This window comes from Phocoena sinus, chromosome 15 (assembly GCF_008692025.1).
Source record: "Phocoena sinus isolate mPhoSin1 chromosome 15, mPhoSin1.pri, whole genome shotgun sequence".
Lineage (NCBI taxonomy): Eukaryota > Metazoa > Chordata > Mammalia > Artiodactyla > Phocoenidae > Phocoena > Phocoena sinus.
This window is the reverse complement of record NC_045777.1, coordinates 82,492,795-82,519,438: the sequence shown is the minus strand read 5'-3', so window position 1 is coordinate 82,519,438 and position 26,644 is coordinate 82,492,795. Positions and strand designations below refer to the sequence as shown.

At 48.9% G+C, this 26,644-nt stretch overlaps 2 protein-coding genes across 15 annotated transcripts in view; one reads left to right on the top strand and one right to left on the bottom strand.

The window, feature by feature from the left end:
* TRRAP (transformation/transcription domain associated protein) overlaps window positions 1-7,614 on the top strand; it is a 111,667-nt gene extending 104,053 nt beyond the window's left edge. For 6 of the 13 annotated variants that reach the window (XM_032605104.1, XM_032605105.1, XM_032605106.1 and 3 more), the window contains exons 69-71: window positions 4,384-4,587; window positions 4,673-4,867; window positions 6,597-7,609. In XM_032605104.1, the coding sequence (XP_032460995.1) occupies window positions 4,384-4,587; window positions 4,673-4,867; window positions 6,597-6,881 (684 nt within the window). In that variant the 3' untranslated portion in view covers window positions 6,882-7,609. Of the gene's footprint in view, window positions 1-4,383; window positions 4,588-4,672; window positions 4,868-6,596 lie in introns of all 13 variants that reach the window. The other 7 variants (XM_032605112.1, XM_032605102.1, XM_032605109.1 and 4 more) reach the window with 4 other exon arrangements.
* Window positions 7,615-14,002: 6,388 nt separating this feature from the next.
* SMURF1 (SMAD specific E3 ubiquitin protein ligase 1) overlaps window positions 14,003-26,644 on the bottom strand; it is a 102,197-nt gene continuing 89,555 nt past the window's right edge. The window contains exons 12-18 of one of the 2 annotated variants that reach the window (XM_032605114.1): window positions 24,720-24,834; window positions 23,408-23,586; window positions 22,318-22,455; window positions 21,470-21,590; window positions 20,352-20,553; window positions 18,861-18,936; window positions 14,003-17,334 (exon numbers count right to left, since the gene is read on the bottom strand). In XM_032605114.1, the coding sequence (XP_032461005.1) occupies window positions 17,235-17,334; window positions 18,861-18,936; window positions 20,352-20,553; window positions 21,470-21,590; window positions 22,318-22,455; window positions 23,408-23,586; window positions 24,720-24,834 (931 nt within the window). In that variant the 3' untranslated portion in view covers window positions 14,003-17,234. Of the gene's footprint in view, window positions 17,335-18,860; window positions 18,946-20,351; window positions 20,554-21,469; window positions 21,591-22,317; window positions 22,456-23,407; window positions 23,587-24,719; window positions 24,835-26,644 lie in introns of both variants that reach the window. The other variant, XM_032605113.1, reaches the window with a different exon arrangement.

Here is a 26,644-nt window from a genome sequence, read left to right as displayed (position 1 = left end):
ATGAGTCTGGCTAATGGTTTATCAATTTTGTTTATCTTCTCAAATAACCAGCTTTTAGTTTTATTGATCTTTGCTAATGTTTTCTTTGTTTCTATTTCATTTATTCCTGCTCTGATCTTTATGATTTCTTCTGCTAACTTTGGGTTTTGTTTGCTCTTTCTCTAGTTCTTCAGGTGTAAGGTTAGATTGTTTATTTGCGATTTTTCTTGTTACTTGAGGTAGGCTTGTATAGCTATAAACTTCGCTCTTAGAGCTGCTTTTGCTGCATCCCATAGGTGTTGGATCATCGTGTTTTCATTGTCATTTGTCTGTAGGTATTTTTTGATTTCTTCAGTGATCTCTTGGTTATTTAGTAACGAATTGTTTAGCCTCCATGTGTTTGTGTTTTTTACGTTTTTTCCCTTGTAATTGATTTCTAATCTCATAGTGTTGTGGTCAGAAAAGATGCTTGATATGATTTCAGTTTTCTTAAATTTACTGAGGCTTGATTTGTGACCCAAGATGTGATCTATCCTGGAGAATGTTCCATGTACACTTGAGAAGAAAGTGTAATCTGTTTTTGGATGGAATGTCCTATAAATACCAATTGAATCTGTCTGGTCTGTTGTGTCATTTGAAGCTTGTGTTTCCTTATTTATTTTCTGTCTGGATGATCTGTCCATTGGTGTAAGTGAGGTGTTAAAGTCTGCCACTATTATTGTGTTACTGTCGATTTCCTCTTTTATAGCTGTTAGCAGTTGCCTTATGTATTGAGGTGCTCCTATGTTGGGTGCATATATATTTATAATTGTTATATCTTTTTCTTGGATTGATCCCTTGATCATTATGTAGTGTCCTTCCTTGTCTCTTGTAACATTCTTTATTTTAAAGTCTGTTTTATCTGATATGAGTATTGCTACTCCAGCTTTCTTTTGATTTCCATTTGCATGGAATATCTTTTTCCATCCTCTCACTTTCAGTCTGAATGTGTCCCTAGGTCTGAAGTGGGTCTCTTGTAGACAGCATACATGGGTCTTGTTTTTGTATCCTTTCAGCAAGCCTGTGTCTTTTGGTTGGAGCATTTAATCCATTCACGTTTAAGGTAATTATCGATATGTATGTTCCTGTTACCATTTTCTTAATTGTTTTGGGTTACTTTTGTAGGTCCTTTTCTTCTCTTGTGTTTCCCACTTAGAGAAGTTCCTTTAGCATTTGTTGTAGATCTGGTTTGGTGGTGCTGAATTCTCTTAGCTTTTGCTTGTCTGTAAAGCTTTTGATGTCTCCATCGAATCTGAATGAGATCCTTGCTGGGTAGAGTAATCTTGGTTGTAAGTTCTTCCCTTTCATCACTTTAAATATGTCATACCACTCCCTTCTGGCTTGTAGAGTTTCTGCTGAGAAATCAGCTGTTAACCTTATGGGAGTTCCCCTGTATGTTATTTGTCATTTTTCCCTTGCTGCTTTCAATAATTTTTCTTTGTCTTTAATTTTTGCCAATTTGATTACTATGTGTCTCAGTGCGTTTCTCCTTGAGCTTATCCTGTATGGGACTCTCTGCGCTTCCTGGACTTGGGCAGCTATTTCCTTTCCAATGTTAGGGAAGTTTTCGACTATAATCTCTTCAGATATTTTCTCGGGTCCTTTATCTCTCTCTTCTTCTTCTGGGACCCCTGTAATGCGAATATTGTTGGGTTTAATGTTGTCCCAGAGGTCTCTTAGGCTGTCTTCATTTCTTTTCATTCTTTTTTCTTTATTCTGTTCCACAGCAGTGAATTCCACCATTCTGTCTTCCAGGTCACTTATCCGTTCTTCTGCCTCAGTTATTCTATTATTGATTCCTTCTAGTGTAGTTTTCATTTCAGTTATTGTATTGTTCATCTCTGTTTGTTTCTTCTAAATTCTTCTGGGTCTTTTTTATACATTTCTTGCATCTTCTCGATCTTTGCCTCCATTCTTTTTCCGAGGTCCTGGATCATCTTCACTATCGTGATTCTGAATTCTTTTTCTGGAAGACTGCCTATCTCCACTTCATTTAGTTGTTTTTCTAGGGTTTTATCTTGTTCCTTCATCTGGTACATAGCCCTCTGCCTTTTCATCTTGTTTATCTTTCTGTGAATGTGGTTTTTGTTCCACAGGCTGCAGGACTGTAGTTCTTCTTGCTTCTGCTGTCTGACCTCTGGTGGATGAGGCTATCTAAGAGGCTTGTGCAAGTTTCCTGATGGGAGGGACTGGTGGTGGGTAGAGCTGGCTGTTGCTCTGGCGGTCTGAGCTCAATAAAACTTTAATCCCCTTGTCTGCTGATGGGTGGGGCTGGGTTCCCTCCCTGTTGGTTGTTTGGCCTGAGGCGACCCAGCACTGGAGCCTACCTGGGCTCTTTCGTGGGGCTAATGGCAGACTCTGGGAGGACTCACGCCAAGGAGTACTTCCCAAAACTTCTGCTGCCAGTGTCCTTGTCCTCAAGGTGAGACACAGTCACCCCCCCACCTCTGCAGGAGACCCTCCAACACTAGCAGGTAGGTCTGGTTCAGTCTCCTGTGGGGTCACTGCTCCTTCCCCTGGGTCCCAGTGCACACATTGCTTTGTGTGTGCCCTCCAAGAGTGGAGTCTCTGTTTCCCCCAGACGTGTCGAAGTCCTGCAATCAAATCCTGCTAGCCTTCAAAGTCTGATTCTCTAGGAATTCTTCCTCCCGTTGTCAGACCCCCAGGTTGGGAAACCTGACGTGGGGCTCAGAACCTTCACTCTAGTGGGTGGACTTCTGTGGTATAAGTGTTCTCCAGTCTGTGAGTCACCCACCTGGCAGTTATGGGATTTGACTTTACTGTGATTGCGCCCGTCCTCCCGTCTCGCTGTGGCTTCTCCTTTGTCTTGGATGTGGGGTTTCTTTTCTGGTGAGTTCCAGTGTCTTCCTGTCCGTGATCGTTCAGCAGTTAGTTGTGATTCTGGTGCTCTCACGAGAGGGAGTGAGAGCACGTCCTTCTACTCTGCCATCTTGAACCAGTCACATATAGAGATTTTCTCAAATGCCTTGAATCAATAGGTTTTCGGCCTTTTTTGAGGGCCCCTGTGTGTGGGGGGGGTAGCTCACAGCCCTGCCGTAGCCTTCACCGCCTGCTTGTGCAGGATCTCGCCGTCAACCAGGAGTGAGAGCGTGGCCTTCTGAGGTTTCTCAGGAGCATGAGGCTGGCCTTCAGGGTTCCCAGGAATGTGGTGGAGCTTTTCAAAGCCCCCACGTCGTCTCACTCCCCAGCTTTTCCCTGGTCTGGCCGCCCTCTTGTGTGCTCTGAGTTCAAACAGACAAGCCCAGTAAATGGGTTTTTTTTTCCAGAGGCTGCCAACAGGTCACCAGTGACCGTCCTCTGGGGATCAGGCCTTTCTGGGGTCACCACACCGATTCTGCCCACTCCAGTGGCTGTTAGCCTGCTTGTTTTTACAGCTGCCGAGGATACAAGGCTGTTGGTTTTCAGGGCCACTGTGGAGCTGGGGAGGAAGGGATGGGAATAGGACAATTAAACTGCCATGAAGCTCACTGTTCTCACCAAGATTCAGCCTTCTTTTTCTTGAATAAAAGTTGCTCAGATTGTCGCAAGCCTTTAATTTCCAGAGTTGTGGAAAAGTTTGTTTTGATGGTTTTTGCCAGTGTTCTCATTGCATTTACGGAGCAGTAGATTTTGGAAGTCCTCACTCTGCTATCTCAGAAGGGCTTCTTTCCATTTTGCTGATGAAGTGAACAGAGACAACGTGTGATTGGAAGTCTGCGTGGTTCTTGGTTGCTCACGGCCTGCATACTAGCGGTCATCCAGAGCACATGGGTGTGGCTTAGCCCAGAAGAGACCTGTATACCTTTACCAGTTGGTCTAACAGGAGCCAGCTTAACTCAACAAACTCTCTTTTGAGACCATCTCTAAATATGTGATGTTTGAAACAGTATTGTGAGTCTTCCAGTGTAGAATTCAGTTTAAAGTGTTGTGTAACATCTAATCTCATTTTAAGACTAGCTCCTTCAGTTTATAAAACTTTTGTCTTTAATATTCTTGGTTACGAAGTATCCAACTATTCTTTTGATCTTCTGTTCATCGGCCTGGTATATTCTGTAGTTGGTGAGTTATAGTATTCAGCTAATGACCTAAATTCTTGGTGAAACAGATCATTACACATCACGCAGCTGAGGCTTCTACTCACAGAGCTCCCTTGTTGCTTCGGGCGTAAGACATGGAAGCTTGGAGGGAAGTGGACCAATTTTGTGCACCCTCATGGTTAGTCAGATGACACTGCATATGTATTGTCAGCAGAGTTCACTCAGGTGGTGCGAAGCAAGAAGGAAATGGCAGTATGAGAGTTTTCTTTTTGAAGGAAAAAAATAAGTGAATTAGACGGAAGAGTCACGGAGTGATGTGTCATTTCAGGTCCTTCGAGACATCCTCAAGGAAGTTCAGAGCAACATGGTGCCACGCAGCATGCTTAAGGAGTGGGCTCTGCACACCTTCCCCAACGCCACCGACTACTGGACCTTCCGGAAGATGTTCACCATCCAGCTTGCCCTCATCGGCTTTGCGGAGTTCGTCTTGCATCTCAACAGACTCAACCCCGAGATGCTGCAGATCGCTCAGGTAACCTGATGTGAGCGACCAGCCCTCCTGTAGAATCTGCGTCCTACTGTTTTAAGTTTCTGAAGCGTCTCCTTCTGAACTTTAGGACACCGGCAAACTGAACGTGGCCTACTTTCGATTTGATATAAACGATGCAACTGGAGACTTAGATGCCAACCGTCCTGTCCCTTTTCGCCTCACACCCAACATATCTGAGTTTCTGACCACCATCGGTGTCTCTGGCCCGTTGACCGCATCCATGATCGCCGTCGCCCGGTGCTTTGCCCAGCCCAACTTCAAGGTAGGTAAGGGGTCGTCTTGTGAGGAGCACAGACTGGGTAACTCTGCACGTGATGGGCTCACAGGAGCCCCGGATCTGCAGACAAGGCAGGAGGGAAGAGCATTCACAGCACGTTCACTGGGGAAAAGGGTTAAAATGTTCTCTGTGCATGAGTGTTTAGGATGCTGGACCAGTTTACAAAGAGCAATCTAGAAGCCTCTATCGGGTAGTTTCCCCAGCTACTACCTCTGTGTGTCAGTTTTGTTTACTCCATTTTATAGCTACCTTCAGTTTCTCATTTTGCAAACCTTTCTGCTTAAGAGGGCAGGTGTGTCCGTGTTGGATGGCTCCTGTCTTACTGGGGCTACGGTGACGGGCCCTAAACAGACATGACACGTGAGGCAAATAGTGAACCCCTATGAGATGCCACGTGGCAGATGCCCTTGGCCACGCCAGGGCTGTGCTCGGGGAGGACAGACAGGGATTCAAATCCAGTTCATTCTCACCCTGATCCTGTCTCTCCACAGTTGGGGACGGAACACAATTTATTTTTTCTTTTAATTTCTGAGACCAGCTGTATAACTATTGGTTTGTTTGTTTTTTTCCCAGATAAGCAGTTTGTGTCTAGAGAAGGCTGCAGACACCAGTTGCTTTCGCAAAACACTTACATAGAACAGGTTTTACATTATGGGATAATCTCTTAACTGTGAACCAGAACTTTGTGCTCTTTTTAATCTTCGGTTGCACGTGCCCATCGGTGCAGGGTGCTGCTGTGGGGATACAGTGATGAGCTGTTATGAACATGAGTGAGAACAAAGAGCCCACGGTTCCTTCTTGAGAAAGGAGTCTGCTCTAATGCAGGGAACAGCAGTGCACTTTTATCCACTTTGGCTTAAGGCTTGAAATATGAACTTCTCGTTTGTTTCCAGAACAACTGTTTCTATGCAATCAGGGTAATTCTTAGAGTGGCATTTAATTGAAAACTTTAGAAAGAGTGAAGAAGGCCCTCCATATATTAAAGACCTGTTATGACTTGGAAAAACACTGGGGGTTACTCTACACAGTCTGAGCTGGTATAGATGGGAGGGAACTGGGCCTTCTCCAAACTCTGGGCCCAAATGTAGTGACTGCCTTTACGTTAGGCTAATATAGAGACCATGCTGTGTGGGAATCTCCTTTAAAAACACATTCTGTTGGGGCCAAGTAACACAGAATAAAACCCTCAGCATGTCAGTCGAAGTTACTTTAAAGCAGCCCTGGTGCCTCACGAAGCTCCCGCGTCCTTTGATGGTGACGATGGGCTGAGGTCCCATGTTGTGGTTCAGGAGGACCTGTGCACGGTGTGTCCGTCGTGGGAACGCCATCTTGTCGGTGATGTCAGTGCCACCGCTGGCCTCTGGGTCCCCGGCCCTTCTCCTCCAGTCCCCTCCCCCGGGTGCTTCTCACCTTCCTGCTGCAGCCACCACCTCCCCACCCTGTGGACCCAGTTCCCACAGTTCCCTGACCCCAGGGGGAGCGGCAGCCGCTGGCCCCTCCCTCCCTCCCCCTCCCTCTTTCTTCAGCTTAGAATCCACGGGGTGTCATCACGCGTGTCTGGCTGCAGTGGCCCCACCAGCGTGCCTGTGGCACCTGGCCCCGGGTGCTGAGGCTGATGGCCCGTCGGCCGCCATGGCTGAGCCCCTCACTTGGGGAGCCACCCTCGGGGCTGTTGTTGGTTAAGCACGGACCGTTCTGTTCTCTCCCCACCCAGGTGGACGGCATCCTGAAAACCGTGCTTCGGGACGAGATCATCGCTTGGCACAAAAAGACACAGGAGGACACGTCATCTCCTCTGTCAGCCGCCGGGCAGCCCGAGAACATGGACAGCCAGCAGCTGGTTTCCCTCGTCCAGAAGGCCGTCACGGCCATCATGACCCGCCTGCACAACCTTGCCCAGTTCGAGGGCGGGGAGAGCAAAGTGAACACCCTGGTGGCCGCCGCCAACAGCCTGGACAACCTGTGCCGCATGGACCCCGCCTGGCACCCCTGGCTGTGAGCGCGGCCGCAGCTGGCCGGGAGGGCGGTTGCTCGCCTGACAGTTGGAGGGGGACGAGCATCAGGAAGGTGAGGCCGTTCGAGGCGGGAGCTGAGACTTACCCCCAGCTTTTCAAGTAAAGACGCCAGGGTTCCCTCGTGCAGAATTTATGAATTCTTTTTTACTGAGTTCCTCCCTCCGTGTGAATGTACAGATTGAACTGTAGAAAACGCTTCTGTGTCGTCATTTTTAACTTTCAGAAGTTACACCTCCCAGGAGCTTCGTGCTTTTGTACAGAACTTCGTAACAAGTGTACAGAAAACCCACTTAGTTGGAGAACAGGAAATTACGAACGAACTGTGTTGGATTTTCTCTGAGCACAAACTTTTACGCTGTACGTAACCAGCCTCGGGAGCCTCACTGAGCAGCCGACTGGATGGATGAGGCCCGGGGCCCCAAGGGCCGCCCACTTCCCCTGCGTTCGGAGTCGGATTCCTCTGGGGAAACAGAACTGGAGAGCTGGCGGTGAACCTTACTTTGCAGGCTGGCTCTTTGGATGTCTTCTAGACATTTGCTGTCACTGTACTTGGAAAAAAGGAACACTTTTTCCTTCTTAACTTAGAAAGAAGCAACGAAGGTTTGTTCGTTAACTCCGGTCTGTTATGTTCACATTTTTATAAATATGAGCCTTGAGAATGTTCTATCTGAATTTGTACAGTGTGATTTTTTTAGAATAAATATTTTATAAAAGGATGAGTTGTTTCCGTGAGGTGTTCCCTCTGCCCCTCAGGGCCCCAGGCCAGCGCGGCCTGTGCCCCAGTGTGGCTCCACGGTGACGGTCACGTGCATCCAGGCAGGGTCTTGGCTGGGACGTGGGTCTGAACCACTCGGCGTGTGCTGTGATGCTGACCAGAAGTGCTGGTCCCGACTGATGGCGTCAGAGATGCCCAGGGATCTGGTCCCTTCAGCTGTGTTCACGTGTTTCAGGGCTGCTGCTGTGTAACCTGTGTGCGAAGGGGAGACGCCCAGAGGCCTCATCCTGGACCTGCGTCCCTGGCGGGGCTGTTCCCGGTGCCTGGAGCCCCACCCCTCGCCTCAGCTCCACCAGCTCGTTGGCCTTCAGCCCCTCCCTCCATCGGCACCTCAGGTACGGAGTGAACCAAGAAGCAGAGCCCTGCCCTGGAAAACACTGGAGGGATGGTTCCCCAGCACAGGCCGTGCTGTCAGCAGGACGAGAAACTGAGGCAGGACGGAGGAAGGGGTTGTGACTTTAAAATTACGATTCTGAATTTAGAAGGACTCGCCCCTTTGGGAAGTGTACCACATGTGCAGTGAGGAGGACAGCCTCTGAACAGCTCAGGGCCCAGACAGCAAGGCCCCCTCGGGGTCGGGGCCCTCGACCCCGAGGCCTGCCCTGTACCCCAGTGTCCCAGGCTAGCACAGGGTGAAGCCTGCAGCTGAGTTCACCCAAACCTCACTACAAATCCAGTCCAGGGGGCGTAAACAAGCGTGCTAGAAGCAGCGAAAGCTTGAGACTGTGGTGGCGCTGGGTTAGGGCTGGGGTGCCAGCGCATTTGGGGTGGGTGGGACCGACGGCTACAACTTGAGGTCACCGTGCTGGTCTCCAGTCCTGGGAAACAGGTGGGCCCACAGCCCCTCCACTGCACAGAGAGGTGCAGCTCAGGGTGAGCAGCTCCTCCACGGTCCAGAGTCCCAGAGCCAGTCGTGGAGGAACAGCCTAAACCTCATCCAGCTTGACTCTGGCCCCCGAGGCTACACCCTAGAGCACAGATGGAGGCTGAGGGGCCGGGTTTTGCCCAATTGACTGGACTCTCCCATTCTTTCCTTTTTTTTTTCTTCATAAATTTATTTATTTTTTGTCTGTGTTGGGTCTTTGTTGCCGCGCGTGGGCTTTCTCTAGTTGCAGCAAGTGGGGGCTACTCTTTGTTGCGGTGCGCGGGCTTCTCACTGCAGTGGCTTCTCTTGTGGAGCACGGGCTCTAGGTGCACGGGCTTCAGTAGTTGCGGCACACAGGCTCAGTAGTTGTGGCTCGTGGGCTCTAGAGCGCAGGCTCAGTAGTTGTGGCATGTGGGCTCAGTAGTTGTGGCTCACAGGTTCTAGAGCGCAGGCTCAGTAGTTGTGGCGCACGGGCTTAGTTGCTCCGCGGCATGTGGGATGCTCCCAGACCAGGGCTCGAACCCGTGTCCCCTGCATTGGCAGGCGGATTCTTAAGCACTGCGCCACCAGGGAAGTCCCTCTCCCATTCTTTCTTTGGAGCTAATTATGAGTTATTTTACAAATACTTGGCTGTTTTTGTGAGAAAGCATCTTGGATTGCAGGATGACAGGAGCCTGTATCTAAAATGACAGGTGTCATCGTGCCGTCAGGCTGGACGGGGAAGACGCCCATCTGTCTGACAGTCCTCACTGTGTAACAGGGTCTCGCAAGCCGGGGTCAGGACTCATTTGAAACAAGCCACTGAGTTGCCCTTGTGCGCTTGGAGAGTTGGCGCGGAGCCTGGTGGTTGTGTAGATGTGTGGATGGCAGTTGGGTGAAGGGAACATTTATTTCTTAGCCTCGATAGTTGGGAGTCTGGAGTCGGTATCCTGGTGAGAAGGGCCTGGGTCCCATGCCAGGCTCGCCCACACTGTGTCCCAGGCACTGACCCTGGTTCCTAGGAAAACCAGCCTCTGAAGAGCCAGAGCAGGAGAGGGTTCCCCACTGGAGACCCAGCATCTCCTGAGTGCTGCCTGTAAGTCGGAGTTGGGAGTCCTGAGCCAGTGCTTCAGTGACCAGGAGCCTCTGCATTCTTCCCCAAATGTGGCACTGCTGGGGCCTGGGTCCTCAGGAACCAAGGAAGGTCAGAAAAAGAGGTGGTGTGGGGAACCACACACGGATGCCTCTGATTCTCCGATCACTGTTTCAAAGTTAGTACGATTATCAGACTTAAAATTTTTAACTGTAAAATATTACGTAACAGAATTTACCATTTTAACCATTTTTATGTGTACGGTGCAGTGGCATTGAGCACATTCACATCATCGTGCAACCATCACCACCTTGCAGCTCTCTCCAGAACTTTTTTTTATCATCCCAAACAAAAACTCTGTTCCCACTAAGCACTGTCTCCCCCTCCTCCCCGCAGCCACAGGCAAACACCCCTCTACTTTCTGTCTCTATGAATTTGACTACTCTGGTAATCTTACATAAGAATCACAGGATATTTGTTCTTTGGTGACAGGCTTATTTCACTTGGCATAATGTTGTAGCATGTGACAGAATTTCCTTCCTTTTTAAGGCTGAATAATGTTGCGTTGTGTATATATATCACATTTTCTTTACCCATTCATCCATCGATGGGCACTTGGATTGCTTCCATCGTTCGGCTATTGTGAATAATGCTGGAATGAACGTGGCTGTTTTGGGGGGAGTCGAAATACCTGTTCAGCTCCCAACTTTCAATTCTTTGGGGGATATATACAGAAGTGGAATTTCTGGATTACATAAGGTAGTTGTATTTTTAATTTTTTGAAGAACCTCCACGTAGATTTCCAGAGTGACTGCACCATTTTACATCCCCACCAGCAGTGCACAAGCGTTCCGATTTCTCCACATCCTTGCCAACACTTGTTTTCTGATTTTAAAAAAAATAAAACCCCCCCTTTTTTTTTTTTTTATAAGAATCATTCTAATGGGTGTAAAGCAGTATCTGTCTCATTGTGGGCCTGGTTTGCATTTCCCTCATTTTTAGTGATGTTGAGCATCTTTTCATGAGCTTGTTGACCATTTGTGTCTTATTTGGAGAAATTCAAATCCATTGTTCATTGTTGTTTTTAAGTTGTAGGAGTTCTTTATATATTCTGGATATTAAGCTCTTATCAGATACATGACTTAACAGATATTTTCTCCCACTCTTTGGGTTGCCCTTTCATTCTGTTGGTAGTGTCCTTTCTTGCCCAAGTTTTAAATGTTTCTTAAGTTCAATTTATCTAGTTTTTCTTTTGTTGCCTGTGCTTTTTTGTTTCACATCCAAGGAATCATTGCCAAATCCAATGTCATGAAGCTTTTCAAAGTGTTTCTGCTAAGAGTTTTATAGTTTTAGTTCTTACATTTATGTCTTTGATCCATTTTGAGTTAATTTTTATACATGGTGTGAGGTAATAAGCTTCATTCTTTCGCATGTGGATATCTGGTTTTCCAAGCAACATTTGTTGAAAGACTGTCCTTTCCCATTGAGTAATCTCGGCACCCTTGTCAAGTCATTTGGCCACATACGAGGGTTTATTTCTGGGTTATCTATTCTATTCCATTGGTCTGTATGTCTGCCTTTTTGGCAGCATCCTACCATGTTTACTACTGTAGCTTTGCAGTAAATTTTGAAATCAGGAAGTGTGAGACCACCCACCAAATTGTTCTTTTTAAGATTGTCTTGGCCAGTTGGGGACCGCTGTCATTCCATGTGAGTTTTAGGGTGGATTTTTCTCTTTCTGCAAAAGCGTTGTTGGGATTTTTATATAGGTTTGTGTTTGAATCTGTAGATCATTTTGGGTGGTAATGATGTCTTAACATTAGTAAGTCTTCTTACTCATGATCCCAGAGTGTCTTTCCACTTATTTGTGTCTCCTTTCTTTCGCTTTATAGGGTTTTTTTTAAATTTTTGTATTATTATTTATTTTATTTTTGCTGTGTTGGGTCTTCGTTTCTATGAGAGGGCTTTCTCCAGTTGTGGCAAGCGGGGTTCTCTTCATCATGGTGCACGGGCCTCTCACTATCACGGCCTCTCCTATTGCAGAGCACAAGCTGCAGACGCACAGGCTCGGTAGTTGTGGCTCACGGGCCTAGTTGCTTCGCAGCATGTGGGATTCTCCCACACCAGGGCTCGAACCAGTGTCCCCTGCATTAGCAGGCAGATTCTCAACCACTGCGCCACCACGGAAGCCCCTATAGTTTTATAGTTTCAGTGTACAAGTCTTTTATTTCCTTGGTTAAGTTTATTCCTATTTTATTTTTGATGCTACTATAAATGGAATTGTTTTCTTAATTTCTTTTTTTTTTCAGATTGTTCATTGTTAGCATTATAGAAACACAGTTGGTTTTTGTTTGTTGATTTTCTATCTTGCAACTTTGCTAAATTCATTTTTTAGTGTTAGCAGTTTTTTGGTTTGTTTTTAGTCAGGAAGAAAACCATTTATTTTAAAATAGTGTTGGCAAAATTTTCCTTTGGAAAAAAACCATTTTAGTTGTTGGATGAACGTGGTAAAAAGTATGAAAAGAGAAACTTCAGTCTAGTTTCTTTTTTTTTTTTTTTTTTTTTTTTTTGCGGTACACGGGCCTCTCACTGTTGTGGCCTCGCCCGTTGCGGAGCACAGGCTCTGGACACGCAGGCTCAGTGGCCATGGCTCACGGGCCTAGCCGCTCCGCAGCATGTCGGATCTTCCCGGACCGGGGCACGAACCCCTGCATCGGCAGGCAGACTCTCAACCACTGCACCACCAGGGAAGCCCCGGTCTAGTTTCTTGAAGGAATGATAAGAACCAAGTAAGAGCTCTCTGAAATGCTTCACTTAAAAAGAGGATCATCGCGGGGGGGGGATAGAATAAAAGATGTAAGTTGGGTCTTGAAGAAAAGGTGGGACTTGAGAAACATGGAAAAAGACAGGAGCGAACCAGGAGACAGTCTGCACAGGTGGTAGATACTTCAGGAGGGACCAAGGAGTATTTCGATGGGCACCTGGGCCACCTCTGGCTAATGAACCAGCTAACTGGGATGGAGGGGAGAGGAGAAGGTCAGAACCACGGGTAACGAACACTGGATTATGAGCCACCGTGAGCTGGTGCTGAAGTTTTCACCCATCATTAGAAAAACCAGTGCACCAAAGTGAGGTCTTCATAAAAGACAACCAAAACAATAGTCTTTTATTGTGAAAAGTTTTGGTGTTAAATGTCCTTTTTAAATGAAATGTTGGTGATACAGATGATTTTTATCTGGTAAGTATATTTTGCTGGTCTATAAAACAGAAAAGTTTGGGAAATACTAGTCTAAACATCTCATGGCTATATGAGATTCCTTATCACTAAAATAGTGTGAGATATTTTTCACCTGTAGCTTATATTTAATTCCAAAATCTAATGAAGAGTCCCCCCAAAAAAGTGTGGGCCTATATCATGTATATGTATAGATAAAAAAGCTTAAATAAAACACCACCAAATAAAATTCAGGACTATTTTTACCCCTATGCCTCATAATTGTAATATGATAAAACAGTTGTGTGCAACACAACCTAGTTGTTATTCTTTTTTATATTTTTGCATAACATGTATTCTTTTTAGTGAATTATCTAGTTACTATATTCATCTTGAACCTACCTGTCTACCTTCAAATATTATACTTCACCTATAATGTAAGAATCTTGCAACTGTAGACTTCCATTTCTACCCCCCATCCTTGGTGCTATTGTTTACATGTTTTGTTTCTATATATGATATTAACTCCACAATACATCATTATTACTTTTGCACTAGACTATGCATTCTTTTTTATTTTATTTTTTAATTTTAGTTTTGGCTGCATTGGGTCTTCGTTGCTGCATGCAGGCTTTCTCTAGTTGTGGCGAGTGGGGTCTCGTCTTCGTTGCAGTGCGCGGGCGTCTCATTGCGGTGGCTTCTCTTGTTGCGGAGCATGGGCTCTAGGCACGAGGGCTTCAGTAGTTGTGGCACGCGGGCTCAGTAGTTGTGGCACAAAAGTTTGGTTTCTCATGGCTGAGCAGTATTCCATTATATTATGTATATTTTATATATATATATGTACCACGTCTTCTTTATCCATTCGTCTGTTGGTGGACACTTAGGTTGCTTCCATATCTTGGCTATTGTAAATAATGCTGCTATGAACATGGGGGTGCATGTATCTTTTCAAATTGGTATTTTTGCTTTTCTGCAGGTATATGCCCAGGAGTGGGATTGCTCTATTTTTAGTTTTTTGAGGACCCTCCACTGTTTTCCAAAGTGTTATCAATCTCTCCTACAATTCTGACTGTAAGTTTGCCCCTTTTCTTTAGAAGACCCTTGCCAGACCACTGACTTCCTGTCTTATGGGATGTAAAAAAAAAAAAAAAAAAAAAAAAAGCTTTTCCACACCGAATATCAGACGCCAAAAATGTAAAGTTGTGAGTTTATTGCATGTGTAACAAAATGAACCTGACCGCCGGGGCCCAGCCTGCTGTACAATCACTGTTTGTTTTGTGTTTCCAGCTGGTTCTATAACCACATTAAATAGAACTAGTATTTCTTTAAATACTTTTGATTTTGACATAAAACAGAACATTTAGTGTACAACTTTCACAAAATAAATCACCTAAAACAGAACATTTAGTGTACAACTTTCACAAAATAAATCAATCAGCAATAAAAACAGTGGGAAGGATAACAAGGATAGCAGCAATACTTAAAAACAAGACATTACAAAATAAATTAAAAAATACATTATAAAGTGGTTGAGAAACAAAAATAAACAAATTTTTAAAATTCATACTGTGTTTTGGGAAGGCTGCCGTGCGGCACACACCTGGCTGCGGACGGGGGCGGAGGGGCGTTTTCTCGGACAGCTCCGATCGGAGGACCACCTGACCTGCATTTGGACCACGCGGCCCGGCAAGCTCTGGGGCCGCAGTTCCAGGCGCTTCTCCCTGCGGGAGTCAGGAGAGCTCCGCCCACTGTCACCCCGGGGCCGCTCCATTCTCCCCACAGCACTGGCAGAGCGGTGGTTTGCTACATCCCTGAGGGTCAGCTGATGACCGCTGGTGAGGCAAGCCTGGAAGTCGGGCCCTGAAGCATCTGGGCAGAGAGCTGAGGGGACCAGGTGGGTCGCTGGGGTTCCCGAGAAGGGCGACAGATGGCGAGGCTCCCGCAGACCCCAAAACCCACGGCTTGCCACACTATTCTTTGGTGGGGGTGGTCGGGGAGTGTTCCAAAGGCCCAACCCACTGTGGACAGTTACGGTTCTAGGAGCAGTGCCACCGACAGCCCTGTTTGGCAGGAGTGACCTGGAGCTCCGGAAGGTTCTGCTGTGCCAGGCTCCACAACAACCCACACAGCTGGTGAGGTACCCGCGTCCCAGTACGAAAGCGGAGACCCAGGCCTTGCGGGCAGGTAAGTCGACTTTCCCCAGCAGCCCGTGGAGGAGCCAGGACGTGAGCCTCTGGAGCTTGCCGAGGTGACACCTGACACGTGAGGGTGGCCTGGGGCCGGCAGGGGCACTGCCCACCCCACCCCCCAGCCTCCGCCATCAGCAGGAAGGCAGCTTTAAAGGAGGCAAATGGCACATTCCTGCTTCCAAGTCTTTCCAACCACTAGACCCTTGTTTCCTTCCTAACTTACTGCGGATTTTGGCCGACACCACAGGATAACTGGGTGGGCCTTCCCCCCTCAGTCTTGAGGGCCTCAGTTCCCAGATGGCAGTCTCCTCCTTGCGGTTTAGGTCAATGTTACAGAGGAGACCTGTCTGGCGGGTGAGAGTCGTGGGGGGTCTGTCTGTATCATTCATTTCCTCATTCCTCCAGAGGAGGACCCACGGTAGCCAGCTTCCAGGACGCCAGAAGGTATCATGGTAAACGAGACACAGGAGAAGCCCAACGGGCAAGGCGGGACTTCGGAAAGACTCAGCCCGCAGTCCATCCTGGATGTTCTGAACGGATTACATTCTCCTTCTGCAGCCAAGGCATCCTTCCTATTCTAGAACCTCAGCAAGTCACCCAGAAGCAAGGCTTTCTCTTGCTCCTGGAACCTCCAGCCAGCGAACTCCGGCCCGCCAAACGTCAGACCACTGGCTGCTTCCCGGTCAAGCCGAAGAACCACAGCAAGGTGCAGAGGGTAAGTAAGTGCGCCTCCAAACCTAGCACCGTCCACAGGCGTTAGTAACAAAAAGAACAGACGGGACAGTCGGCCAGAAAGCTCCTTCCAAACCCACCTCAGACCCACAGCTGGATCCCAGCACTGAACTCGGAACCTTACAACAAAACTTCAACAGTGAAAGGTCTTGCTAATGAATTACCCTGCACTCGCCCCCCCAAACAAAAACCACCACCATACGGGAGAACTTGCTGCCACTGCTGTTTTTCTGCTGAACTTTATCTGAAATCAAACCACTTTGTTAAAATACTTTTTGATCTTCTGTGCAAATTGGGAAATGGTGGTAGAAACCTAGGGTCAAGGCTTGCTTTGGCCTTGCTCGTATCTGGACAAGTGAATGGGGCAGCAGTTGTTAGTGTCACCATCACACGTTGGGGAAGTGGGCTGAACGTGTCACGGTGGAGTGGCCCCTCTCTGCCTTCGGGTTTCCATCCACGACCTACTTCTTGTAAACGAGTAACCTGGGGTGGATTTAGGTCATGGAGGTTATCCGTTCTCTCTCTCCCTTTCAAGCTAGTTTGCACCAAGCCAGCAGCTACAATGATGGAATTTTGTTCTATTAGTTTAGTGCTTTCCACAGAATGGTTTGTTAGCATCCACGTGGCCCAGTCGACGCCCTTCCAAGTACAGGTGGGGGCAGTAGCCACAGCCTGCGCCTGGCTGCGAGCATCTGAAGCTGGGTTTGGGCTGCTTGTTTATAAGCTCTGTTATGTGGTGTTTTCGCTGGGAAAATATTTCAAACTGGATAGATAACGTGGTTAAAGGGACTCTTAAAAGGAAAGATCATTTTTCTTTATGCAAAACAGATTTTTCAGCCAGGAAACCCTGAAAAGAAATAAATACCCAGGCCTCCAGCACAAGCTGCCCCGATTCCCTTACCTTTCCAAAAGGGAAGCACAGTTTTGATGCCAGCTTCCTGCAGTGGCAGAATTCCAATAAGCATATATTATACGGTTATTGTTCAGGTAGAAATTAATCTGCTACCCAGAGCAGGCTGCTAGGATGTGAAATTTGGAATTTGAGCTGCTGAACTTGAAAACCTCAGGTCTGCTTGGAGACAGAAGAGCTAGTCCAGCTACCAGGGCCGAACCCTCAGGCAGCCCCGCTCAGGTCCCTAACTGTGGGTCAAGACTCCTCTAAAGCCCACAGGGCAGTGAGCCTGTCCCCAGCAGCGTTACAGCCGCAGCAGAATATCCTGTGTGGCCGAAGCAGTGCTAAACCTGGCTGCGTTTATTGGATGGGTGATGGAAGGGGTGGGGGGGGTTCTGTCAGGAGGAAAATATGGGTGAGAGCCACCAACTGAAGTCCCCCCGCCCCCTTTGCTCCCCCAACGAGAAGCAGGGGAGACAAGCCTTTCCCTCGGGTGTTCTAGGATTCCAGGGCCTCAGCCGGCTTCGCGGAGGCGCACAGAGAGCGTCGCTTGGGGTCTGGTGGCCGTGAGCTAGCATCTGCCGCCTTGGGCTGCACTTCACTCCACAGCAAACCCACAGGTCTCCTCCACTGCTGTCAGCAGCTTCTCATAGAGCTTCTCATATGACTCGTAGGGTGGAATGTCGATCCGGTTAAAGCTGGAACGGGACAGAAAGGTGAGAGGCTCACTGCTGGTGCCGCCTGGCCTGAGGACCTGCTCCCAGGACAGGGTCAGGGCCAGGCCACAGCAGAGCCTTTGCGGCCACAAGCACACACATGGTGGGGACAGGGCAGAGAGGACGGGAAAGCGTCTCATCCACCTAGTTCTGGGAGATGGATGAGAGTTTTCCCCTCTCCTCTGGTGCTTTCCTGCTTCTTAGGCAAAGATTTTCAGTCAGTCAACACACAGCAAAACAAATCTTTTAAGATCTTCCAAGTGAGTATGTACTGGTTAGATTAGGACAAAGCTCTCAACTTGTTTTCACTGTTGTTTTGGGGAGAAGTTATTTCTCAGACCAGGAACACCACGTTTGCAGAGCACTGCAGTCCAGGCTGGCTGCAGTCAAATCACCACTAACAATTCACTGCCTGTGTATCTAATCCCGTGACTTAGATCTGAGCGCAAAATGGGGCAGTCTGGAGTATTTCCTGCAAAAACAGAAACTGTATCTCAAAAATAATAAAACGTCAGATCCCTGAGAGAGGATTAAACGACCGGGTTAGCATTTCCTCAGGGAAGTTCATTCCCAAAGCTATGCCCAGAAGACACCTTTGTAGACAATATTACCTCATAACAAATCAAACAATGCGAGATTCTGACTGAGAGGACATAGAGTGCCTCTTGAATTACCAGAGGTTAAGTGATTGAGGATGGCTTTTGTCAAGAAGGAATCGGGCTAAAGTGTGTGGGGGCTTTTCACGGGGCTTAGCACTGGATGTTCTTCACGTCCATTTTACTCAAAGCACTAAACCATTAGAGGACACAGCCTGCTGGGGCGGGAGCAGCCCTGTGCGTTAGCATGCGCCACCCCGGGATGGCCATGCTGGGCGCAGACCCTGGGCCCGGGGAGGGCGCGTCCTCTATCTCAAGGACATGGAAATCCAGTTTGATGTCATGGACGGCGTGGGAACCCACAGCCTTGGTTCCCAACCAAGAACCTCCCATCACATCACCATGCACCCCGGCAACATTTGGAACTGACTCTCGTGGACCAGAGGTGGCTCTCGTCTCCAGAAATGGCTCCCAAAGTGCATGTAAGTGATTTGATTTTAAACCACAAAGGAAATAACCCACTACGGATACTGTTTAAGTGAAAATCAAGGGAGGAAACATTTTCCAATACACAAGGTGCATCTGTCATACGCAGAGTTCTGAGAGGAGACAGTAACTCCAAACTTAAAACTGCAGTGTTCCCTCCTGACACTGGACACATGCGTGCGCGCACACACACACGCACACGCACACACACACACACGCACACGCACATGTGCGGCAGGACCCAGCGAGGTGACGACTGGGGCCGGGGAGCGGCTCCAACGTCAGTCACGTCTCCAGACAAAACTGGGTTCACGAAAGAGCCTTGTGCTGACCCTCACGTGCGTGCTGTCCACTGCAGAGTCCAAGTAAGAAAACAGCTCAGAAAAGTCACGCACGGAGACAGGCTCCCAGGGCGCTGGTCCTTACCAGGTGTGGGCCTTGGGCAGGTTGTCTGTGTTCGCGTCGATCAGGTGGATGGTGAACAGCCGCGGCCCTGCGGCGCCTGTAGAGCCTTACAAGACAGCATTCTAGTTAACACGCTTCAGAGGCCGAGGCTGGGCCCTTGTCGCCACCCCGAGGCCCTGGTGCTAGGCGGCCGTCCTGCCAGAAGGTCATGGGGCTCACACGGCCACACGAGCCTCTGCCCGCTTTCAGGATGCACCTACCATGACCATTAAGTGACTAACACCAGACATTTTAGAAAATCACAGGAGCAAGGCAGAGCAAAGGCAGGGACCGCTCTCCTCTCACCCGACCACGAGCCTGCTCCAGGGCGCTTATCTGAAAGCAAAATCGTTCAATCGCCAGTGATTTTTTTTTTTTTTAACAGAAATGTCTAGCAAGCAGGATATGGAGTCAGGAAACCTCCCCAGGCAGAGGCCCAGTGGCAAAAGAAAGACACAAAGGCTGGGACCAAAGCCCTAGGACGAAAAGTAACTTCTCTCACTCCAAGAGGGAGGAGTCGGCCACAGGGAACGTACACGTGAAATCTATCTGCTCCCACTAAGTTTTAATATATTAAGGTTCTTCACCTTCTGCCGGTTGTCAGGGTTATCAGGTGACAAAACCCCCAAATTTTACAAATCACAGAGCCCTAAAGAGGCCTTCAAGGACTTTCCCAGTTGGCTGTGCTGACCACGAGCCCCTCCAGAGGCTCAGAAGCCTTGTTGTGGACAGCCTCCCACCCCCTCCTCCTCCAGCCCCCAGCTCCAGACCCAGGTGAGCCAGAGACCCAGCCAGAGCCGAAAGGGATGCATGAGAGGACGGGGACCTAACTGGACAGGGGAGCCTCTCAGGCAGGGCCCGGGAGGACCTCTGGAGCTGTGACCCACACGGCAGCGGTGTGCTCTCAGAGACTCAGGACTGCAGTTAGAGAGCTGCTGTCAGAAGGTTCAAAAATTAACCCGTGGTGCATTTTTAAATGGCTTTCTTTCCCCAAAGCCTTGCTCATTGTACCCCCTCTCTGTCACCAATTCTGTTGAGGGAGGGAAGCGGACGCCCCGGCTCCCCTGGGCCTTCCTGGCTCAGGTCTTTCCAGACCCAGCCCTGTGTGGGCACCAGCCGGCCGGCACCCACCACTGCTGTGTCATGTGGCTCAGAGGCCCTGGGAAAGGTGGTCTGAGGTGGGCGGGGCTCTGTGTGATGGACATGCCCTCCTACATCTTTCCAGATGTTTTCTTTCACCTTGGGCAAAGGATAGTAGAGCCTCGAGCCCTGGGGGCAGCAGAGAGAAGGGCAACCGGAAGGCCATGGCTCATGTGGAAGGAAGAGGGTCTCCCCAGCCCCTTGGCCAGGCAACACCCCTGCAGCGCCGAGTGTCTGTCATGAAGGACCCGAGGCCATGTCGTCTCCTGGCGACGCCCCAGGACGACCGCCCGCGCCCCGGCCCAGCGCCAGCCCCACCACCACGTCAGTCACCTTGCAGCGCCTTGAAGCCCTGGAGGGGGACCCGCGTGGAACCCGTCACGAACTGCAGCAGCCGGGCCCTCCTCTCCTCGTCGAAGGTCTCCACCGCCTGCCAAAACCACCGGACCACGTTGCTGTCAGCCCCGCAGTGCTTCAGCCGCGTGTTGGACTTCCAGTCGTCCAGGTCGATCTTGTCCAGGCCGCCGATGATCAGCTATGAGGGCGTGAAGGCAGGTCACCTCCCCGACGTACAAACCGACGGGTGCCCAGCTCCCAGGACACGGAGAGCGTTACAAACCACGTCCCGACAAACCGGACACACGTTCAGACAAGTCGACAGACAGGTACACAGCGGGCCTGAGGCCCATACTCTGTGTCTGCACCTCCGGGCCGGCTGCCACCCCGAGGACGCTGGTGGCTACTCATGTGACGTTTCCTTAGCAGCGTGTGCGTGTGCATGTGTGTGCACTGCACTGGGGAGGACGGAGGACCGAAGGACCAGCCACAACGGCTGCACGGGGCCACATGTAAAGTGGGGCCGCCTCCCAGGGATGCGTGGGGCTTGAAGTCTGAGGAGGAGGGAACAGGTCAGGGACGTGCTTGTTGCTGCGACCCGCTCCGGAGCCATCGCTCCCCCCGGGGAGGCACCTCGGAGCCCAGAGCTCTGGCACCGCCCTGGGGCCAGAAAGGCCGGGAACAGCCTGAAAGGCAAGGGCTACTTGGCACCAGAAGCGGATGGGGTGCGTGGGAATTCGGCTTTGTTCACACCCATGAAGAGGGACCAGAAACGACAGTAATACTTGGTTCTGGGCCTAATAACAGCCAGAATCAAACAAAGCAGCTGGTCATGATAACTTCCTCCATCTGAGGTGACCCCACAGGAGGGGCTTAGGAAGCTGTGCTGCTGGGGAGCTTGGGAACGCCGGCAGGATGTCGCAAGAGTTATCCGGATTCCCTGCCGCCAGGCGGGCACCAGGCCTTGGCATCAACTGCTCAGGCCTCCCCGACCCCCCACTCCGCCCCCAGCCCTGCCTCTGCTCTCCTGCAGCCCCGGCGGCCCCTGGGCCTGCAGGGATCGAGCAGCCAAGGAGCTCCCGTCACGCGCCCTGGCTCCGCAGGCGCTCACGCACCTCCAGCTCCTTCTGGTCAAAAGGCTTCAGTAAGTGTTGAGGGATGAGTTCATTAAACCCCTTCTGAAGAGCCAGGAACTGGGCCTCGATCCCCCTCATAAACCTCCAATTTACATATAACCTGAAAGAAAAATTCACACGTCAGAAGCAGTATCAAATGGTTCGTGAACGTCGTTTTTTTCTCCATTAGTTGGTTCTGATATCCGCTGAACCCTGCCCACCATCCTCCCCTAATGGAGAGGAAAACCCCACTGGCGGGCAGTACCCAGCCTAAGAGTCAGGTTAAAACTAAATCAGATGTTCTGATTCTTTGCTTGAAATAGCAGTAGGATGTAACCTGACCTGTTACAGGTGCCGTAATTTAAAAATATGTTTGAAAAGAAAATACAGGGCACAGTGAGAACTACACACCAGTCTGACAGCCTGAGCACAGACATGCCCATGTGTCTAAATTTCCCATGGAAGTCACTAGTCATTTATTTGCCTCAAGAGGTGGGAAAACAGACTATAAAGAGGTGGACTTCCATCACACCAAGCTCAAGGAAGCTTGCCCCAAACTTGAGGGAGGCCTACTCCTCCCTCCTGTGGCTATACCACCTTCACACCCACAATCAGGCGGTCACTGGAAAGCTACCCCTTGGGCTCTGGGGTCATGAATCCCCCTTTAACGGGTCAACCCTGGAGCCCACCGCTGACCCCGCCGGTTTCTGGAAGTCTCTGCCGCTACCATGACTCTGGTCCAAGCGTTCCAACGACCTAAACATGCCCCCCCCACCCCGTGCCCAGGACAGTCGCAGGCCCCGCCAGTCCCAGCGGCAACCCCCCAGGTGCCCCAGAGCATTACCTACCGGACGTATTCTTTCTTGTTCTCCTCTGTGACAGGGACATTCCTGCCGTTGGGTTTCAGTTCATGCTGAAGAATCCTCCCGAAAGCGTTGTGCTCCACACAGAACGTGTGGTCCAGCACGGGGGTGATGTCGTTCTCTCTGGGAAGTTAGGACAGAAGATGAATGTCACTTAGGCCTCAGCCACCGCGCGGGCGCACATGGAACATTGAATCAACAATCGGTAGGAAGAGGGACCGGCTCCTCCTTTGCAGAAGAGGGGTGACAGTAGTGACACCACCCTGTGACTTCCCGGGACAGAGCCAGCCGACTGCTTTGTACCCTGAGCGGACAGGAGGGAAGCCTCGCCAAGAAAATACGGCGCCCCCTTCTCCAGGCAGCCTTTCCAAGGGCATCAGTCCAAGGAAGCACTTGAAAGTCAGAACTGGCTCCTTCATCTGCCATGTTTCTGGAAACACAGACTGGGAGGTTCTCTATAGCATGAAGGCCCTGCCCCCCGCCCCCCCCCCCCCCCCCCCCCCCCCCCCCCCGCAGACCTGCCTTTCAAGCTGGGACACGTGGAAGGAGGTGGACAGAACACAGGACACGATCGAGTCCTCGGCTTGTCCCCCGGTCCCAGAGCCTGGACCTCTCATTCCCGTGAAATTGGTCCTCACGAGGACCCCCAACACCTACGGTGACCATGTAACTGTGCCTGTTGCTTTTAAGAGAGTTTTAGGGTAATCCTAAAACAAAGGCACCTAAATATTCGGGTGATTTTGGATACCTCCTTGGCTGGAGACACCCCAGAGTGTCACAAACCAACCAACCACCAGGCCTGGGGATTAACATTCACAATCATAACTTAAGTCAAGGAAACAGCAAAAGAAACGAGTCCATATGATGAGAAACTGGGCAGACGTTACGCGGAAAATGTCAGCTAAGTATTGTTGTTGAATCTACTTTTATGTTTCTGATAGTTTTTCTATTCTCTGATTTCACACCCATCCCCCAAATACACACCCACGTGCACGCTACACAACACAGATGGATTTGGGGCACGCTAAGACGGGTGACGATGGATGCATTTTCAGTTAACCGAGTCAGTACTTACAGAATCCACACTAGGCTCTTATGAAGTTCCGGGTCCACCGACTCCAAGTCAGAAAGCTGGATGGGTTTCCCCAGCAGCTGCTTGTAGAAGGGAACTGTGAAACCCCCGTTTATGTAGTGTCCATGGAACACAGCCAGACCCATGATCCGACCCACAAAATGGAAATAAGACAAGTGGTCCTGTAGGGGGCACCATAGAACATGAATTCGTGAGAAAAATGACCGGCCAAGGCAGATGGGTATCTTGTACTTTCTCCAGGTTTCTTGAATCAGTCACTCACAGGCTGCACTCATGACCCGATGAAAGACGGCTACATAGGAGGTCAAATTTAGCGCATGACTTTTGGAGAGGTCATCCGAAGGATACCTTCTATTATGCCCTTGATTCAAACACCTTCTCAGAATTGCTACCTAATTTGTGGGACCCAGTGCGAACTGAAAATGCAGAACCCCTTATTCAAAAGTTGAGAGTATCAACATGGTGATGGCAGAGAATCAACCAACCCTGGTCCCTTCTCAACACAGGGCCCGGTGCTAGCACAGGTTGCCGCCGGCCCCTCCCTCCCACTGCACCGAGAGGAAATAAAGGGCAAAAGGTAATCCCCCTTCTTCCTCTGCCATCCCTCCCCCATCCCACAAAAAAGGAGAAGAGAAAAAATCCCCAGGAAGTTGAGGCAGGGACACAGGAAAATAACTGTGAACAACCCCAGTAAGAGAACCACTTTAAAACCAGCGCTGTTCGGGCTTGTAACCAGGGAACCTCCTGTTTCTACTTTCAGGTTGGAATTATACTCAGAGTTAGCTCCCATGTTGGTAAAAGGTCCTGTCACATCGACTGCTCGTCAGGGGCCACGTGCAGGATGCGGCCCCACGTCAGAGCCCTCCTCTTACCCGCTGGCCACCCTCGGACCAGTTACACACACACACCGCCTATTTCCTCATCTCTCTGACAAGCAGCTAAGAGCATCAGCACCGGTGGCCAAAAAGGCCAATTACGGGAATATTCCCATTTCGACTGGGAGGAGGATGTACCTCGTAACCCACTTCTCAGAATGACACCATCAACAAATACAGCCGTCAAGCCAGAGTTCCCCTGAAACGACGTACTCACTGACTCACTGATAACCAGTCACTGAAGATACGGGATTGAAACCATCCATCTTAATCCAGCTCTCACTCTACCTTGCAATGTTTTATTTACCATAGACTTTGAGTAAGTCTACAATGAATCAACCAAGAATTGAGATTGAAACTGGAAATCCCTTTAAGAAATTCTCCAACGAAGTCTCCGACCTCTATTCATTAATACTTACAGGGTTGATGGAAGAATCGGGATTGATTTGCAACATGTAAATGTTGTCCGTGGAATACTGGAAGAGTCCATAATACGGATTCAACATCTCATGGCACAATAAGTAAAGCCACTCCCTAGAAACAACAACAACAAGACATTTTAAGACTTCCTAGTTTCAGATCTTAACAAAAGGACTGATTCACCATGTCCTAGAAAGCCAAACTGGTAAGGCTGCCTGGCTCTGAGAGGATGTGATTTGTGCCGATTGGGCAAATAAGCTTAATGAAGTAAAAAAAATTGCTTCTGGTGGTGTCAGAAACGGATTTTCTGGCCAAAAGTCCAGTAACTCTGAAGCTGAGAAAGAACTGTGGTTGCCTGGAATCAGTACCAGCTCGGAGGCACCGTGTGCTCCGCAGTCTGTCAGCTTTCCTGCACCCCAGCTAAGGTTTTCTCTGCTACTTTGCAGAGATCAAGATCTCAGGTGACGATGTTAACAATGTGGTAAAAACCAGCAAAAGTGCAACAGAAAGCTGTCAAAAATGCGTGTGCACATACACGAAACAGAAAAAATATATATGCAGAGCATAAAGAAAGACGGGAAGGATTTATACTAACATGTTGACAGTAGGTAACTGGAGAATTTGCATTCTGGGCGTCTAATTTTTTTTCACTTCTTTCTAGTTTTTAGATTTCTGATGGTATCATGTTATTAATGTTTCAATAAGGAGAAAACATTTCCCAGTCTGGGGAGACAGGGATTATTTAAGAACGACTTTTGTCCTCATAATTTTCTGTCCTGTTGAATTCTTATTTTTTGCCATAAGCATTATCACTTTTACAATTTAAAGGACTAGTTTAAAATCTTAAAATGTTAATTCTAAGAGTTTAAAAATCTGGATAGGGTACATAAAATGGATTGTTTTCTGAATTCCTTTGTGTTTGAATTATTTCATTATAAAAAAGCCCCAAATCAAAACCAATCAAACAAAAAAAAAAAGCACTCTAAACAGAACCCGTATGACTCAGCTGCTGTGGCCAGATTGTGATAAGCCCGGGTATGGGGGTCTATACAACACTGTGTAGCCTTTTATTCTTTCTACTCAAAACTCCTTTAAATGGACGAATCTTATTAAGATAGCTGCCCCAAGTTTTACTCTGGAATTTCTTACTCCTTCAAACAGAAAAGACAGAATTGAGAAAATACGAAAAGGATAATAAGCACAAGTGCAAATCATCTGTCTGAGAAAATTGTGAAAATACACACAAAATGATTACACCAACACAAAGCTGTGTATCCAACTCAAAAGAACAGGAAGGAACTACCAGAAGAGATGAGACAGACACCAAATCTTATGAAGCCTCTTTACTAGGAAGGCAGAATTTCCCAGCTCTCGTGCTTTGATTTATCCCCAAGTTTTGGAGTTTGGATTTACGAAGAATTGTTTTCATAAATGCCAAGGACCTGCCACTGTCTAGACAGGAAGTGATTAAAATACAAGCAAACATCCTGACCGAGCTGTGGACAAGGTACAGAGCACGAGGTATGTTCTGGAAGTGGTCAGGGAAGAGCTAACTACACAGGCAGAAGAGGGAGAGAAAGGAAAAGGTTCAGAGCCAAACACTGAGGAGATAAGCATAGACTGATTCCCATCGACCAACATAAGGGACACAGACACACACGTGTGTGTAACATACATGTAACTGACATCTCTCCTCAGCCCTACACGACAGGTGTGAGCCACTCAGCCACGAGGAAGACTCAGCTGAAACAACGTGAGATCAGACTGGAGGCAGAAAAGAAAAGCAGGGCTTCTCAGCTCTTCCCTCCGTAGCATCATGTTAATCACAGGAGCTTCACAAAGACTTGATAACCACGGAAAATGCAGAGGACAGCGACCTCCTAACCAGACCAAACCTAACCCAGCTATTCACGTGCGCGCCTAG